This window comes from Dama dama, chromosome 30 (genome assembly GCF_033118175.1).
Source record: "Dama dama isolate Ldn47 chromosome 30, ASM3311817v1, whole genome shotgun sequence".
In the NCBI taxonomy this organism is placed as follows: domain Eukaryota; kingdom Metazoa; phylum Chordata; class Mammalia; order Artiodactyla; family Cervidae; genus Dama; species Dama dama.
The window spans coordinates 88,274,912-88,289,468 of NC_083710.1; the positions used below are offsets into that span (position 1 = coordinate 88,274,912).

At 51.9% G+C, this 14,557-nt stretch overlaps 1 protein-coding gene across 1 annotated transcript; it reads right to left on the reverse strand.

Moving 5' to 3' along the window:
* Positions 1–1,169: 1,169 nt before the first annotated feature.
* On the reverse strand, positions 1,170–1,557 carry LOC133049532 (cAMP-dependent protein kinase inhibitor gamma-like). The gene has a single exon (XM_061133605.1). The coding sequence runs from the start codon at positions 1,427–1,429 to the stop codon at positions 1,202–1,204; it is 228 nt and encodes a 75-aa protein (XP_060989588.1). The 5' UTR covers positions 1,430–1,557; the 3' UTR covers positions 1,170–1,201.
* Positions 1,558–14,557: the final 13,000 nt, after the last annotated feature.

A 14,557-nucleotide genomic window follows, 5' to 3' on the forward strand; every position in this document is an offset into this window, starting at 1 on the left:
CAGACTGCTGGGCTCCACTCAGAGTTTCTGATTTCACAGTCCAGGTTGGGGAGGGTGGGCATTTCTCACAAGTGCATGCTGCCGGTCCAGGGGGCATGTTTCAGGACCACTCACAGCCCCCGAGCTCATCGGCCTGGCGGTGCTATAACCTGGGGCCAGCCCCATGACCCGCGTGGCGCTGTAAGGACAGGGGACTGAGGTGTGAGCCCCCGGGGGCTTCCCCACAGGTGAGCGCAGGCTGCTTGCTGATCTTGTGAGCTCCCCACCCCCGTGCTGGGGAAATGTCCTAACCCAGTGCTTTTTAGATCAGAACAGAGCAGACCCCTGGCTGCTTCACGGCGGGCTTTTGGAGCCTTGAAACGTGAAGGTAGAGTGTTTTGAAAGAAATCCTGCCTTGGATTGGAAGGGGCACTTGGAATTTATCTGCAAAATGGGATTCCTCACCTGTCTGTTTACTTCTAGAAATTCTTGTATAAAACAGAAGAGAAACACAGTCTCCATTAGGAGACCAAGCTCAGGAGGCTTGCTTGTGATTTGATGACTTTTTTTTTCCCCCCACAAATCATCAGCATTTATTTCCTGGGTCCTAGGTGTCACTTATCTTGGTAGAAAGGGCAGAGAGTTAATCAAGATGGTTTTGAGCACAAAAATCCCTTCCCTAAAAATGGATCTGTGAAGCTCCAGGAGGGAACCTCAGAGCTGCATAGATGGTCCAAGAGTTTAGCTCACAATGGCTTCCAAAAAAAAAAAAAAGTAAATTGTCAGCTCCCTCCCTTCTCTGCTGAGAAAAGTTTGAAAGTTTCTAAAAAGTTTAAAAGTGATTTTTAAAAAACGGGGTAAGAAGGTGTCCTGACTCAGAAGGTGGAAAGGCTGGAGACAAGGGGACTGAGCTGGGACGTGATCCCGCCCGGGCCGCTCACCCCTGGGGTCAGGACCCAGCCCCTGAGTCCCGGCACCCCCTGAATAAATTTACATCCTTGCGGTTACAGTGTCTTGAAAATGTACCCAGGCGCGGGGGGACGTGGTGGGGGCGTGGAGCCTGGGGGTGCGGGCAGAGGGCCTTTGAGGGAGGGGGCTGCGGGAGCCCCTGGGCCCGCCTTTCGGTCTGGCCCTGCTTGCCTGGAACACACTGCTCAGGGCAATGCCAGGGCTCCGGGTCCACGGCGCATCTCCCTCCCAGCCTCCTCGGGCAAGGTCACGTTCAGGATGAGGTGGTGCCATCGCTGCTCTCGGGCTGGCTGCTGGCTTCCTTGTCTGAGGTGCGCACCTCCGCCTGTCCTTCTGCGCCCTCGAGGGCCAGCCCGCCCATGTCGCCAGCCAGCTTCCGCACGCTCACGGCCTCGGAGTCTCCCTGTATGTCGGGGACTGCGTTCCGGCGGTGCGTCCGGTCACAGGAGATGACGTCTGAGTAGGACTCGACCTCCATCATGCCTGTCGCATTGCTCTTCAGGCCTGGTTTAGTTTCTTTTTCCTGCTCGCATCTCTTCAGATTTTCCACTGTTGACTAATCAATGTGGAAATTCTGCCGTCCCGCCACCAGCCGAGCCCGGGCCGCCGGCCCGCCAGCCCGCAGCGCCTCCCGAGGGCTGCCAGGCACCCGCCGAGCTCAGCGGCGCCCTGATGACTTTTTTATTTAAGTCAGGAGAAGGAAATGGCAACCCACTCCAGTACTCTTGCCTGGAAAATCCCATGGACGGAGAAGCCTGGGAGGCTGCAGTCCATGGGGTCGCAAAGAGTTGGACACGACTGAGTGACTTCACTTTATTTAAGTCAGGGCACTTAAGGCAGGATCCTTGGAATATTCATATTAGGGTTGGGAGGAACTGTAGCTCACTAAGAAGATGAGTCATTGAAAGTTACCAAAAGATATGGAGACACTTGTAGGTAAGGGTTCTGTCTAAAACTGAGGCTTTTAAGGGGAGAGGTAGATCAGCCGTCCTGTGGGCTTGGGGCTGGGTAGCGTCCGGGATCCAGGTGAAAACACTCTTCAGCGTGGGGGGTCAGCAGGGCCGTGACTCCTCCTCCTGCTGCCTCCCACGGGGGGTGGGCCTGGGTCCTTAGGCTGGGGACCTCTTCTCTCTGAAGGTCTGTGGGGGTCTGTGGCTTGTGCTGGCTTTCCACCACTACTGAGGGTGTGCGTCTCGATTTCAGTCCATTCGGCGCTCTTCAGTTCAGTAGCCGATTAAGAGGGCCCCCCCGGTGGCTCAGTGGTAAAGAACCGACTTGCCAAGGCAGGAGATGGGAGTTCGACCCTTGCGTCAGCAGACCCCCTGGGCCAGGAAATGGCAACCCACTCCAGTGTTCTTGCCTGGAAAACCCCACGGACAGAGGAGCCTGTTAGGCTCAGTCCATGGGGTTGCAAGAGTCCCAACACAGCTTAGCGACTGAACAACAAAAGCCAATTTAGAAGTGCATTTTGTCACTGAATACCGGAGAAAACAATTTCTGGCAACCCCGCCACCCAAGTCCGGTCACAGCACGCTGCTTTTCTAGATGATACTGTACTGCCGAGGGACCTTCAGGGGCCACCTCCTTCAGATGAAGGGGCTGGAATCACCTGACAAGGGTTTTCAAGCTGCCGTCATACAAAGGCTTCAAAAAACAATTACAGATTCTCTTGAAACAAACGGAAAACTAGGAAATCTTAGCAAAGAAAAAGGAGTTGTAACAAAAGAAACGTGGAAATTACATAGCTGAAATGTAGAATAACTGAAGTCCAGCTCACTGCATGGGCTCAAAACTTGAGGGGAGGAGACCGACTCCGTGGGCCCGGGGACGTGGTCTGCTCGGCCTGAGGGACAGGGAGGAAGGGATCGAAGGAAGGGGACGTGGTGAGGGCCACCTGCGGCAGCCGCAATGAAGCAAGAAAGCTGACCGAGGCTGGGATTCCGGGAGGGCTGCGTCAGCATGTTCCAGCCTCCCAGTGAGGCTTAGGACCCGAGTACAGGGCAGCCTGTCCTCACACAGGTCTCCTGGGCGGCCGTCCCGGTGCCGGCCTCGGGCAGGAGGCGAGGCCTGGGGGAGCCTGCCAGCTGGTTATGGGCCCTGCCTGGAGAAAGTGATCGTCCTGGGTGATGGGGAACCATCCCTGAAACCAGAGCCTGGCGCTCGGCGGCGCCTGGCTGACGTGCCCGTGGAGGGGAGCGGAGCCCGGACCCTGGGCTGGCTGTCCTTGGAGCTCTGGGTGGCGGCTGGCAGCCGGCCTCAGGTGGGGCCGGCGGCAACAGGATGCATCCGACAGCCTTCACAGAAAGGGCTTACGCGTTTATGCTAAAACCCGAGAGCGTCTTTTCCGTCTGTGTCGTTTTGTCTATGGTGATTATATCTCCATGTGTTTTTTTTTTTTTTAAAGCGTGGTTCCTGTATCAAGTATTCAGTTCTCATGTTAGACCAGTTGCCTTACTTTTTGGTTCTAGGTGCTGTCAGCGTCACTCACTTCCACTTCTGGAAGCTGTACCCAAGTGGTTCTGGTACCAATTCGAGTCACAGGCACTGGTCCTTAAGTAAGCCATTCAATCACCTAACGGATAATATGCTCAGTGCTTGTATCACTGTGTGCCAGGTGTTGAGACCTAGCACTCCTCACACAGAGTCTGCATGTGAAATGTGTGTTCCATGTGCAAGGAGGCTCTCTGGATGTGCGCATGGCACGCACGTCGATTGCGTAGCGTGTTTGTGTTGGAGCTATGGGGAAAACCGGGGGCAGGGGCAGGTAGGGTAATGCTGCAGTTTTGCATCTGGCCGGTAGGGAGGTGTGCCAGGGAGTGACATTTAAACAAAGACAATGCATATGAGCAAAGGCGAGACCTGAATATCAGGAAGAAGGGAGTTTCAGGCGAGGGGAAGAGCCGGTGCGAAGGCCCTGAGGTGGGAGCCTGGCTGGCAAATTCTGGGAACAGCAGAGGCCACTGTGGGTTGGGGGAGAGTAGTGGCTGGCTGGTGAGGTCAGGGAGGGCACGGGAGAGCTGCCTGTGCAGGCCTGCTCAGCCATCATAAGGACTTTAACTTAAAAAAAAAAAAAACTCAGTAGACTTTATTTGCAGTCTTAGGTTTCCAGAAACACTGAGCAGAAAGCACAGAGATTTCCATCCAGCCCTCCCCGCTTTCCCCTGCTGTTAACGTCTTGCATCAGTGTGCGTCAGCTGCTGCAGTGGATGACACGAGGCTGATACACTGAGAAAAGTCCGTAGTGGACGTGAGGCTTCGCCCTGCGCTGTGCAGTTGTGGGCTTGGATACCACCCATGTCCATCATCACAGCGTCACGCGGGATGGTTCACGGCCCTAAGACTTCTCTGCACTCTGCCTGTTCATCATCCCACCCTGTCCCCTCATCCCTGGCCGTTCTGCCTCTTCTGGGATGTCATCACGTAGGGTCACACGGTGTGTAGCCTTTTCAGATTGGCTTCCGTCACTCGGTCGTGTGCATTTAAGTCTCTGCTGTGCCTTCCTGTGTCTTGACCGCTCGTTTCTTTTCATGACTGAGTGATCTCCCGTTGTCTGCATTGTTAGTGAGTAAACCACAGTCTGTTTACTCACTCACCTACAGAAGGGCATCTTGATGACGTCCAGCTTTTGGCAGTTATGGATAAAGCTGCTATATACATTCATATTCAGGTCTTTGCATGGACATGTTTTCAACTCATTTGGGTAAAGCGAATTTACCCAAGGAGCAAGACTGCCGGACCTTGGGTGGGAGGATGTGCAGTTTTGTAAGGAGCCGTCTTCCGCGGTCTCTCTGTGGCTCATGTTCCTGCCGGCCGGGGATGGGGCTGCTGTCACCCCAGGTCCTCACCAGCCTGGGGCGCAGTCTCACGGGTGTGCAGGGACGTCTCACTGCTGTGTTGATCTGCACTTCCCTGATCAGCTGACGTGGGGCATCTTTTCACCTGTCAGTTGCGTTGCGATCTGTAGGAAAAGAGGGAATTAACCAAGATGGCAGTGGTCAGGCTCTCTCGCCCCACGTTTCGTAAAAATGTGGTTATGTAACAGCCGAGATCCTTTATAGCACGGTGCGCGCACAGTGACCTATAATATAAGCACCACCTGAAAAGCTCCTGCAGTTAAGGCCAGTTGAGGACAGAATCGCGTTGAGCTGAGTTGTGTGGTTGTTGCTGCTGGGGCGTCAGCCATTAGAGAGGAGAGGATGTCTGCCTGGCTGCTGCCAGTAAAGTGTGTCTGCGGTTCCTGCAGCTCCTGGCGTCTTCGTCCAGCTGTGCCTTGCCTGTCCTGGGTTCAGCGGACAGCGAGATACAGCGAGACACCGTCTTGTGCCCTCTTTGGCGAGGAGACTGTTCACGTCTTTTGCCCATTTTTTCACTGGGCTGTCTGTCTTCTTGTTGTTGAGTTTTAGTACTTCTCTGTATGTTTTGGGTACAAGCCCTTGACTAGACATGTGTTTTGCAAATGAGCTCTTCTTTCCGGTCCGTGTCTTATCTTTTCTTTCTCTGAAAGTACTCTGGCTCTTGTCCTTGAGTGAAATGGAGAGCTGCTGAGAGTTTTGAGCCAAGGGGTGAGGCAACCGGCAAATTATACATGTACAGGGACGTATTCCAGCCACAGTGGTAAAGAAGGTCTAGAACTCCGGAGTCTGCATTGGCACGCTCGTCTTTAACCTAGGAAGGTCTGTTTTTCTAAGCGACCGTTTGAAAATATGTCTCCCAGCTACACGTCTGACAGCCACGGCCCTACATGACTCAGCCGGCCCTCTGCAGATACTCCAGCCTGTTGGCGATAACGATCTTTTATCACCTTTTTATTACTCGCCGTTAATATGACGTCTCAGCTGGCTTCTTTCACGCGAGAGGCTTTTACGGCAGAAGTGTCCCGGCTGTGGCCGCCCCGCCCCTGGCCTGCCCTCCAGGGAGGGTCTCAGCTGCTATTTGTGGAGAGGCGCACGGCCAGCGGGCATCTTCAGCTATTTCCTGTCCCTGTGTTCAGGTTTCTTCCCCGCGTGAAGGCTCTGTTCGGCTTCTCAGCCTATCTGCAGAGTCAGCCAGCACCCTCTGTGTGCCTTCAGACCTCCCCTCTGCTAACCTGCGGGTGAAAACAAAGCTTCTCCAAGGTGGTCTCCAGAGTGTCCCATCTTCTGGCCAAGAGGCTTCAGTGCAGCTTCTCAGACTGTTTAAAAGTGATAGATGGGGTCTCGAGCCAGGAGGGCTGGTTGAGCAGGTGGCTGGTGCTGCTCCGAAGCCCCACTGCTGCCCCTGGTTCACTGTGGGGAGAGGCTGGCGGGGGCACAGCGGTAAACCAGGGCCATGGCAGGCGGCCCAGACCCCTCCTGGACACCTGAGGATAGCGGGGTAGACAGTGCAGTGGCTGCAGACACGGGACATCTTAACCTGAGGCATCTCGGTCGAAGGAAGGAAGCTGGGTTGTCCGTGAGGCAGAGAGCAGACCTGTGAGCCTGCCGCCCCCAGCCCCCCGTTCAGACAGCAGACAGCTCTGCTCCTGGGGGCCGGCTTCCATCCTGGGACTCTAGCTGCAGCTGCTGCTAAGCCGCTTCAGTCGTGTCCGACTCTGTGCCACCCCATAGACGGCAGCCCACCAGGCTCCCCATCCCTGGGAGTCTCCAGGCAAGAACACTGGAGTGGGCTGCCATTTCCTTCTCCAATGTGTGAAAGTGAAAAGTGAAAGTGAAGTGGCTCAGTTGTGGTCGACTCTTCGCGACCCCATGAACTGCATCCTACCAGGCTCCTCCATCCATGGGATTTTCCAGGTAAGAGTACTGGAGTGGGGTGCCATTGCTTTCTCCAGGGACTCTGTAGGGAGAGAGCAAATTAGCCAAGACGGTGGTGGTCAGGCTCTCTCGCCCCACGTGTTGTAAATACGTGGTTATGTAGCAGCTGGGCGTCCTTACAGCACTGCGCGTGCGCGTCACGATGTACCGGCTTGGCCGCGGGCCACGTGTGTTCTGTAAACACATGTGAGCTCCACCTGAAGTGCCCTGGGGGCTGTGTTATGGTCCGTGTCCTGGCCCGTGTCGTGGCCGTGTTGCGGCTGACTGCTGGGTCAACTACAGGAGAACACGGCGTGTCTGCTGCTCCGGCTGGGTGCCAGTCAGTGGAGAACGAGCCTGTCTGCAGTTCCCGGGGCTCCTTGAGTTTTCTTCCAGCTTACCCGCTCGCACCTCGCCTACCGTGGGTTCAGCGAACAGTATGAACAGTGAGACGGACTCTCAGCCCCAGCTGCTGCATGGACACTGCGCAGGTACACGGCACCTTCCCCTCGGGGACCACAGCTTCTGCATGGGCTCTTCCGCCCGTGGGCACAGGCGTGGCCAGCCGTTCTGAAGTGTGTGCATTGGGAGAGGAAACCAATAGGAATGACCAGAAACAGTGCAGAGATGGAGCTGAAGAAAGTCAGCAGTGGCTCTGGTTTCAGTTCAGTCCAGTCGCTCAGTCATGTCCGACTCTCTGCAACCCCATGAACCGCAGCACGCCAGGCCTCCCTGTCCATCACCAACTCCCGGAGTTTACTCGGACTCATGTCCATCGAGTTGGTGATGCCATCCACCCATCTCATCCTCTGTCGCCCCCTTCTCCTCCCACCTTCAATCTTTCCCAGCATTAGGGTCTTTTCCGATAAGTCAGTTCTTTGTATCAGGTGGCCAAAAGTATTGGAGTTTCAGCCTCAGCATCAGTCCTTCCAATGAATATTCAGGACTGATTTCCCTTTAGGATGGACTGGTTGGATCTCCTTGCAGCCCAAGGGACTCTCAGGAGTTTTCTCCAACACCACAGTTCAAAAGCATCAATTCTTCAACGCTCAGCTTTCTTTATGGTCCAAAATGCATGTTTCTATTGGGTTGAAAGTAGAAGAGTGAGAGGGGAAGAACAAGGATGCTTGTTCCATGTGAACGGGTGAGAGTTTAGAGTTAAGACAAGTCTTAGTACAAGGCCTCGATAAGTTGTCTTGTGAGCTTTGTGCTCAGTCGTGTCCGACTCCTTGTGACCCCATGGACTGTATAACCCACCAGGCTTCTCTGTCCACGCGTTCCCAGGCAAGACTGCTGGAGCGGCTTGCCATTTCCTTCTCCAGGGGATTTTCCTGGTCCAGGAATTGAATCCACGCCTCTTGCATTGCAGGCGGCTTCTTTACCACTGCGCCACCTGGGAAGCCCTTGTGAGCTTGGGCTCCTGTCTTCCTGTGTCAGGAAGGAATGAGGCAGTAGAGTGGCCCAGCTGTGCCCCTCTGTGACACTGTGTGTGGGTCACAGCCACACGGGGCGGGTGGCGTGCTGGTGTTCAGATTGCTCTCATTTGACAATAACTGTACATCTGCCTGTTGATCTGACGCTCCCGTGAGGGTAAAATACAACTGCGTTGGAGAAGCTTAGCCCGGGTTATCTGGGGAATGTCTGTGCTCACATTTTTAAAAATCCATTTTTGGCATTGGTATGCATTTGGGATGGTCGCCACCATCTCTCAGAGACTTGAAATGTGCTTTTGGAGTCTGTGGGAAGCGAGCCTCAGGGGACACCCAAGCTAATTTAGGCTGTGCAGTCTTGCCGGCCCCCACCCGGCACTCCTCATGTCTGGGAAGGCTGTGCTTCGTGCATTTCCATTTCTGACTGCCCTTCGGGCTCAGCCAGCTCCTCAGATGACCGTAGCATCCACCTGGGAGTAGGGCTTGTGTTGAAGAAGGGAAGCAGAGTAAAACGTGCTTTATCAAAGGCTTCGATGGCTCCCCGTAGATGACCTGTGACCCCAGGCTGTGTGCCCTGGGAGCTGATTACTCTCTGGAACTCGCTGCCAGGTCCCAGGCGCTACAGCGGCCTCACTGTCCTCTGCGGGACTGCAGGAAGGGCCCTGTGGCCTTCTGCTGGGCTCTGCTGACCTGTTTTCCCTCCCCTCAGCCTCTCTGGGTGCAGAATGAGCATGGCCCCTGAGCAGGAGACAGCCACACACTAGTCAGAATGAAGCAACGGCTGCTGGGTTGTTACAAGTTAGACGAGCCCTTCAGTGCCCGTTTGACTTCTGGGTGGGGAATTTAGGGTTGTAAGCATTGCCTTGCATTTTGGCATGGCGGGTCGAGATCTGCTTTATAAGGGCCCCAATTCACTGAGAGCTGGGCTCTCTGAGGGCCACTTTACCTGTCGAGGAATGAAGACTGGAGTGTTCTTCTTTTTAAAAATGTGTTTATTTAATAATACTTGCGTGTGGGACAGAATTGAAAGGGTACGGAAACGTACAGTGTGACAAGCAGTCCCCACTTCAGTCCTCTGGGCCCCGCTCCCCACCCGGGCGGCAGCCTCTGTTATCTGCTGTGTGCCTCCAGACAGGCCACGCGTTTCTGCACACCCTGCTTTTCCCTCTGAACACAGAGGCAGTGTGTCCGCCCAGGAGGACTGTCCTGTAAGCAGGAGGCTGTGACAGGTCAGGGTGTAAAGCCGCCTCTTTCTGAAAGCAGTGCAGGGGGCCGGTGCGCTGTTCCGTGGCAGGGCTGTGGCTGACTCACTCCTTTCCCTAAATGGCTCTTCGTCTTTCGCTGTGACACCGCATTCCGTTTGTACCACCAGGAGGCTCACTGGGGTTAGGGTCCCAGCGAGAAACAGATGACGCTAAACAGATGGTTGAAGAGTATTTAACGAAGAGACTATTTACAAAGTGGGGGCAGGGAGAAGGCCGTGGAGGCGCCCCAGGAAGCCACCCCTCCTGGGGACCAGGGTCCCAGGCAGCTGGGTGTCTCCCAGCTGTTAGTTTCTTGTGCTTTCCGTCTTAGCTGAAGCCCGTGCAATTCCTTACTGGTAGGACGGCCTGTTCTTCCTGGTGGCAGTTTTGGAAACTAAGACTCTGGACACCTTCAGAGTTGGAGGGAAGGCGCTGCAAGGAGGAGCTGACTGTGCTGGGCGTGGGGTGGGTGGTGGGAAGAAGCTGGGGAGGCGGGAGCCCAGCAGCTGTTGCTGAGGTCTGACCTCTGACCTCAATGCTGCCTTGGGATCTAGTTTGTAGCAGATTCTCAGAACATCAGACATGCCCCTTATCATATACGGACTACAAAAGCAGTATTTCAAAGGGAAATCACAATACTTTTGGGACTGTCTATGCCTCTGCCGGATTACAGCTTTTGGCGGAACAGCCTGGAGTTTGTCCTGGTGGGAGGTTCGGGAGAGGATTGCTGGAAAATGCTCAGGGCAGTTGTTGGAGCGCCTCTCTGGACACCTTGGGGGATGCACTCAGGGGAGCCTGCCTTCGGGTGGCTGCAAATAAAGCTGCTGTGAACATTCTCGAATGTGGCTTTTGGAGGACGTGTTTCCATCCTGCTTGGGTAAATGCCTCAGGGAGGAACTGCTGGGGCTCAGGCGTGTCTGACTCTGAGAGACACCGCGGTTCCCCGAGCACCCCACTGACAGGCGTGGGGCTCCTACTGCTCCCTGTCTTCAGTTCGTGAGACCGCCAGCCTTTTCCAGCTCACTGGTCTGCTGGGTGGAGAGTGTCATCTGTGGTTTTAATTGCATTTCCCCCCTGACTAAGGATGCGCCACACTTTTTCATGTGCTCACTTACCATTCATACAGCTTCCTCAGCAAAATATGGGGCGGGGGGGGGGGCGCTTTTAAGTATTGCCTTTTTTATCATCATGGAGAAGGAAATGGCAACCCACTCCAGTATTCTTGCCTGGAGAATTCCATGGACAGCGGAACCTGTGGGCTACAGTCCATGGGGTTACAACGAGTCAGACACGACAACTAAACCACCACCATCACATCTCCAGTTCTAGGTCCTCAGCTTGCACCTGTGCTCAACTCTGATGAGCCGGGAAGCTGCCTGTGTGCGAGGAGGGCCTGGCGCTGGCCCAGCTGTCCCCTCCGCTTTCACAGCTACGGCCCTTGTGTGTCCCCAGCATGCACGCTCTGGGGGAGGGCTTCCCGGCTGGGTCACAGAGGCCCTGGCGCTGGGAGGGGTGTGACCCTGATGACTGCAGGCTGCAGCTCAGGGTTGTACTTCTTAGCTTTCACAGAAATTGAAGGAGACCCCAATCAAGTGTTAGCTGATGATGTCAAGTTTTTATTTATGACAGATTGTATCAGGACTTTGGCTATGTAACTCAGAAGGTTTCACAGAATCAAGTTACATCCTAATAAAACTCCATCCATTTCCATGCACTTAATTTATGAACAAGGTTTCTCAGTGTTTGCATAAAAAACCCCAAGATGGGAACAGAACTGGTGCTGGTCCATATCTCTTTCCAGCAGTAAGTGATCATCCATGGGCAAATAAACTCATTTAAGAAAACCTTCTTCATAAGAAAACACTATTTCAATGACAGCATTATGTAATGTAGTCACCATTGGGTGACTTTTAAAAAGTACACACGTCCAGTGCTCAAACACACATACACACATGCACGCATACTGTATACTGGACCGTATAGTGTAACACAAGAAAGAAAACCTCGAAAACAGCATTAACTGAAGATTAAACATTTAAAAAACACTGCCTTAAGATATACATTGTCAAATAATAATTAGCATTTTGTAATTAATTTTTATGAAAAACTGTAGTATGTTGCCATCATTTGTGAACTCATAGAGAATTCGTAACAGATCCTGATAGATTAATAGTTGTAAATGTTGAGGCAATTGTTGTTTGTGGTAACTGCATTCTACAAGGGCACCATGACCACTGAATTAGCAGTAACTGAACCACTGTTCCTGGAGAAATACAGGGTTAGTTTCCTTTGAGACTATGGTCACGACATTTGGTCAACTAAGTGATACATAATCTTGTTTTGGGTATGTTTCTGTTTAAAGGTGGCTTATTTAACATATTTGTATATTTACAAATAATTAACATGCCGTGTATCTTCATAAGAAAACACTATTTCAATGACAGCATTGTGTAATGTAGTCACCATCGGGTGACTGTTCTAGAAAGTACACACGTCCACTGCTCACACACACACACACACACACATGTGTGTGCATACCGTATACTGGACAGTACAGTGTAACACAAGAAAGAAAACCTCCAAAAGTGTTAACTGAAGATTAAACGTTTACAAACGTACAGAAACTGCCTCACTGTTGGTGGAGCTGTGTGACACGTGACAGGGCGGTGCGCGGTGTGGTGAAGCCCCTCAGTGTTGGCGTGCCCCTTGGAAACTTGTCCCTGGTGGCTCAGCTGATAAAGAATCCGCCTGCACTGCGGGAGACCTAGGTTCTATCCCTGGGTTGGGAAGATCCTCTGGAGAAGGGAACGGCTACCCACTCTAGTATTCTGGCCTGGAGAATTCCATGGACTATGGGGTCACAAAGAGTCGGACATGACTTCTTTTTACTTCACTGGAAACTGAAGGAAAGTGGTGAAGCTCCCTGGGCAGAAGAGGAAGACATAAAGGAGGGTGGCCTGGCAGCCCTGCCACAGGAGTTTGGCCTTTACAGGTTGGTGATGGTGTCAACAACTTTCCCTCCCAATCTGACTTGAAATAATTGCTTTAACTTTGTCCACTTGGCTTTTTGCCTCATATCTTTATGTGTTTTGGCCTAAGAGATGAATGCAGTTGAGGCAAGGTGCTTAAATGTGAGGCTGCATTTGGGCACAGGGTCCCCATTTTCCACGTCATTGAAAATTTCTTCCAAGGCTGAAGGCCATTCCACCATCTTGGCTGCTGTAAGAGGGACGATTCTTGCCGTCTCAGGCTGACTTGCACTGCCATCCTCATTGCTGACTTCAACACCTCATTCTGCCATCTCATCTGAGTCTTGGTTGGTAGGTTCTGCTGTTGTTTCTCCCCAAATTTCCTCCCTGTTGCCTGCCTTCATGTTATGGAAACCCTCTCCACTCATTTGTTGTGCAATATGCATTATGTTTTTGACACTATTCTTCGTATTTTCTGTGACATCTTCAAAACCTTCAAAATTTTTCAGTTTGGCCAAATGTTTCCCCAACAACTGCTAATGGTAGCCTGTTTGATGCTGTCCCAGGCTGTGCTGATATGATCAATAATGTTGCGTATGGTGACTGACTTCCAGTACTCCAGTATGGTGGTCTCCTTGTTGGTGCTGAGAGCCTCGAAAGCCTGGCTTAAAGCTCCCTGGCGTAAAGTGCCTTGAAAGCTTTTATCATGCCCTGACTGAGGGCTTGGATGAGAGATGCCATGTTTGGGGGCATGAGGACAACTTCTATGTCAGGGTGGGCATTTTTGAGCTCCTAACAGCAATGAACTGGGGCGTTATCCAAGATTAATAAAACCGTGAAGGCAAGGTTTTTGCCATGGAGATAGCGTTCAGCTTCTGGGAGGCAGTTGTGGAAACTTCCCAGAAATATTTCAGATGCCATCCATGCTTTTTTGTTCCATCTCCAATGGACTGGCATATGGTTCAAGGTTCTCCCTCTGAATGCTCGTGGGTTTTGTGCTCTGTGTACCATGAGGGGTTTTCTCTTAAAGTCACCCTTGGCGACTGCACCTAATAGCAAGGTTACCCAGTCTTTGAATGATTTAAAGCCAGGAGCTTTGGGGGCCATTTGCATTGCACAGGTTCACTTGCCAGCATTCTTGTAAAATAAGCCAGTTTCATCAGCACTGAAAACCTGCTCTTCTATATAACCCTTTTAATATATAACACTTAGCAGGTATTTTCTAAACCCTTCTGCTGCCTCCCGATCTGTAGAACCTGGCTTACCTGCAAGTCTAACATTTTTCATGTGGTATCACCTTTTGAATTGTGCAAGCCAACCTGCACTAGCTGAGAAGGGTTTAATATTGTCTTGGCCCTGGGTAAGATGACTGTACATTTCTTTGGCTTTCAGCCTCACAACAATGCTGTCTACTATGCTCTTTTTATTGCTTGTCATCTCATGAACCCACAAATTTAGTTGCTTTTCCATCTTTCCCACAGCTGCATCACACACTATAAAGGTTACTTAAGCACTTTCCAAAACGGCTTCATGTCATCTCCGAATATCTTCTTCCTTTTTCTACATGTACTGTATTGTTGACTCATTAATATTGAATCTGGGGCCCCTAGTGCTGTAACTCAGGCCTGAATGGTTTATCTATCACACGTATTTTCTCTGTAAGGCACATCACAACCTTCTTGTGCTTAGGAACACTGGACCGTGCTTTAGCACTACGCTTGGGGGCCATTTAAAATAGTGAAATCACCAAGGAAAAAAAAAGTGAAAAACGTGGCACCAGTAGATAGTGGAAAGGACATTTGCTTCCATTAAGAGCTAATGTAAGATGGCACAGCATGACCTTATTCACATTCAGCTGGGAACGTGTGCATAAGGAAATTCAAATTTCTTGCTGCTTTGCACATTTATAAATGGCTGAGAAAGTGCTGCAAATATGGATTTTGTGGTTACACATAAATTTTATCGAGTAGGCCAATTTGCAAATACAGAATCCATGAATGAGGACTGACTGAGGGAGTGTGAGGAAGGAGTAGATGGGACTAGAAGGCAGCTTTGGTTTTGCTGTTCCACTGGAAAAAACAAATCTGTTCAGTATTTGGAGGGAAACATGTTGGCACTTCTCTAGGAATTTTTAAACTTTAGGGGGTAAAAAAAGTCTCATTTCCTCCATCTTTGCACTGCCTAACAGCCTGGTTTTC

Excerpts from the sequence above, each read along its gene's own strand:
- LOC133049532 (XM_061133605.1), bottom strand. The coding sequence starts at position 1,429 with ATGATGGAGGTCGAGTCCTACTCAGACGTCATCTCCTGTGACCGGACG.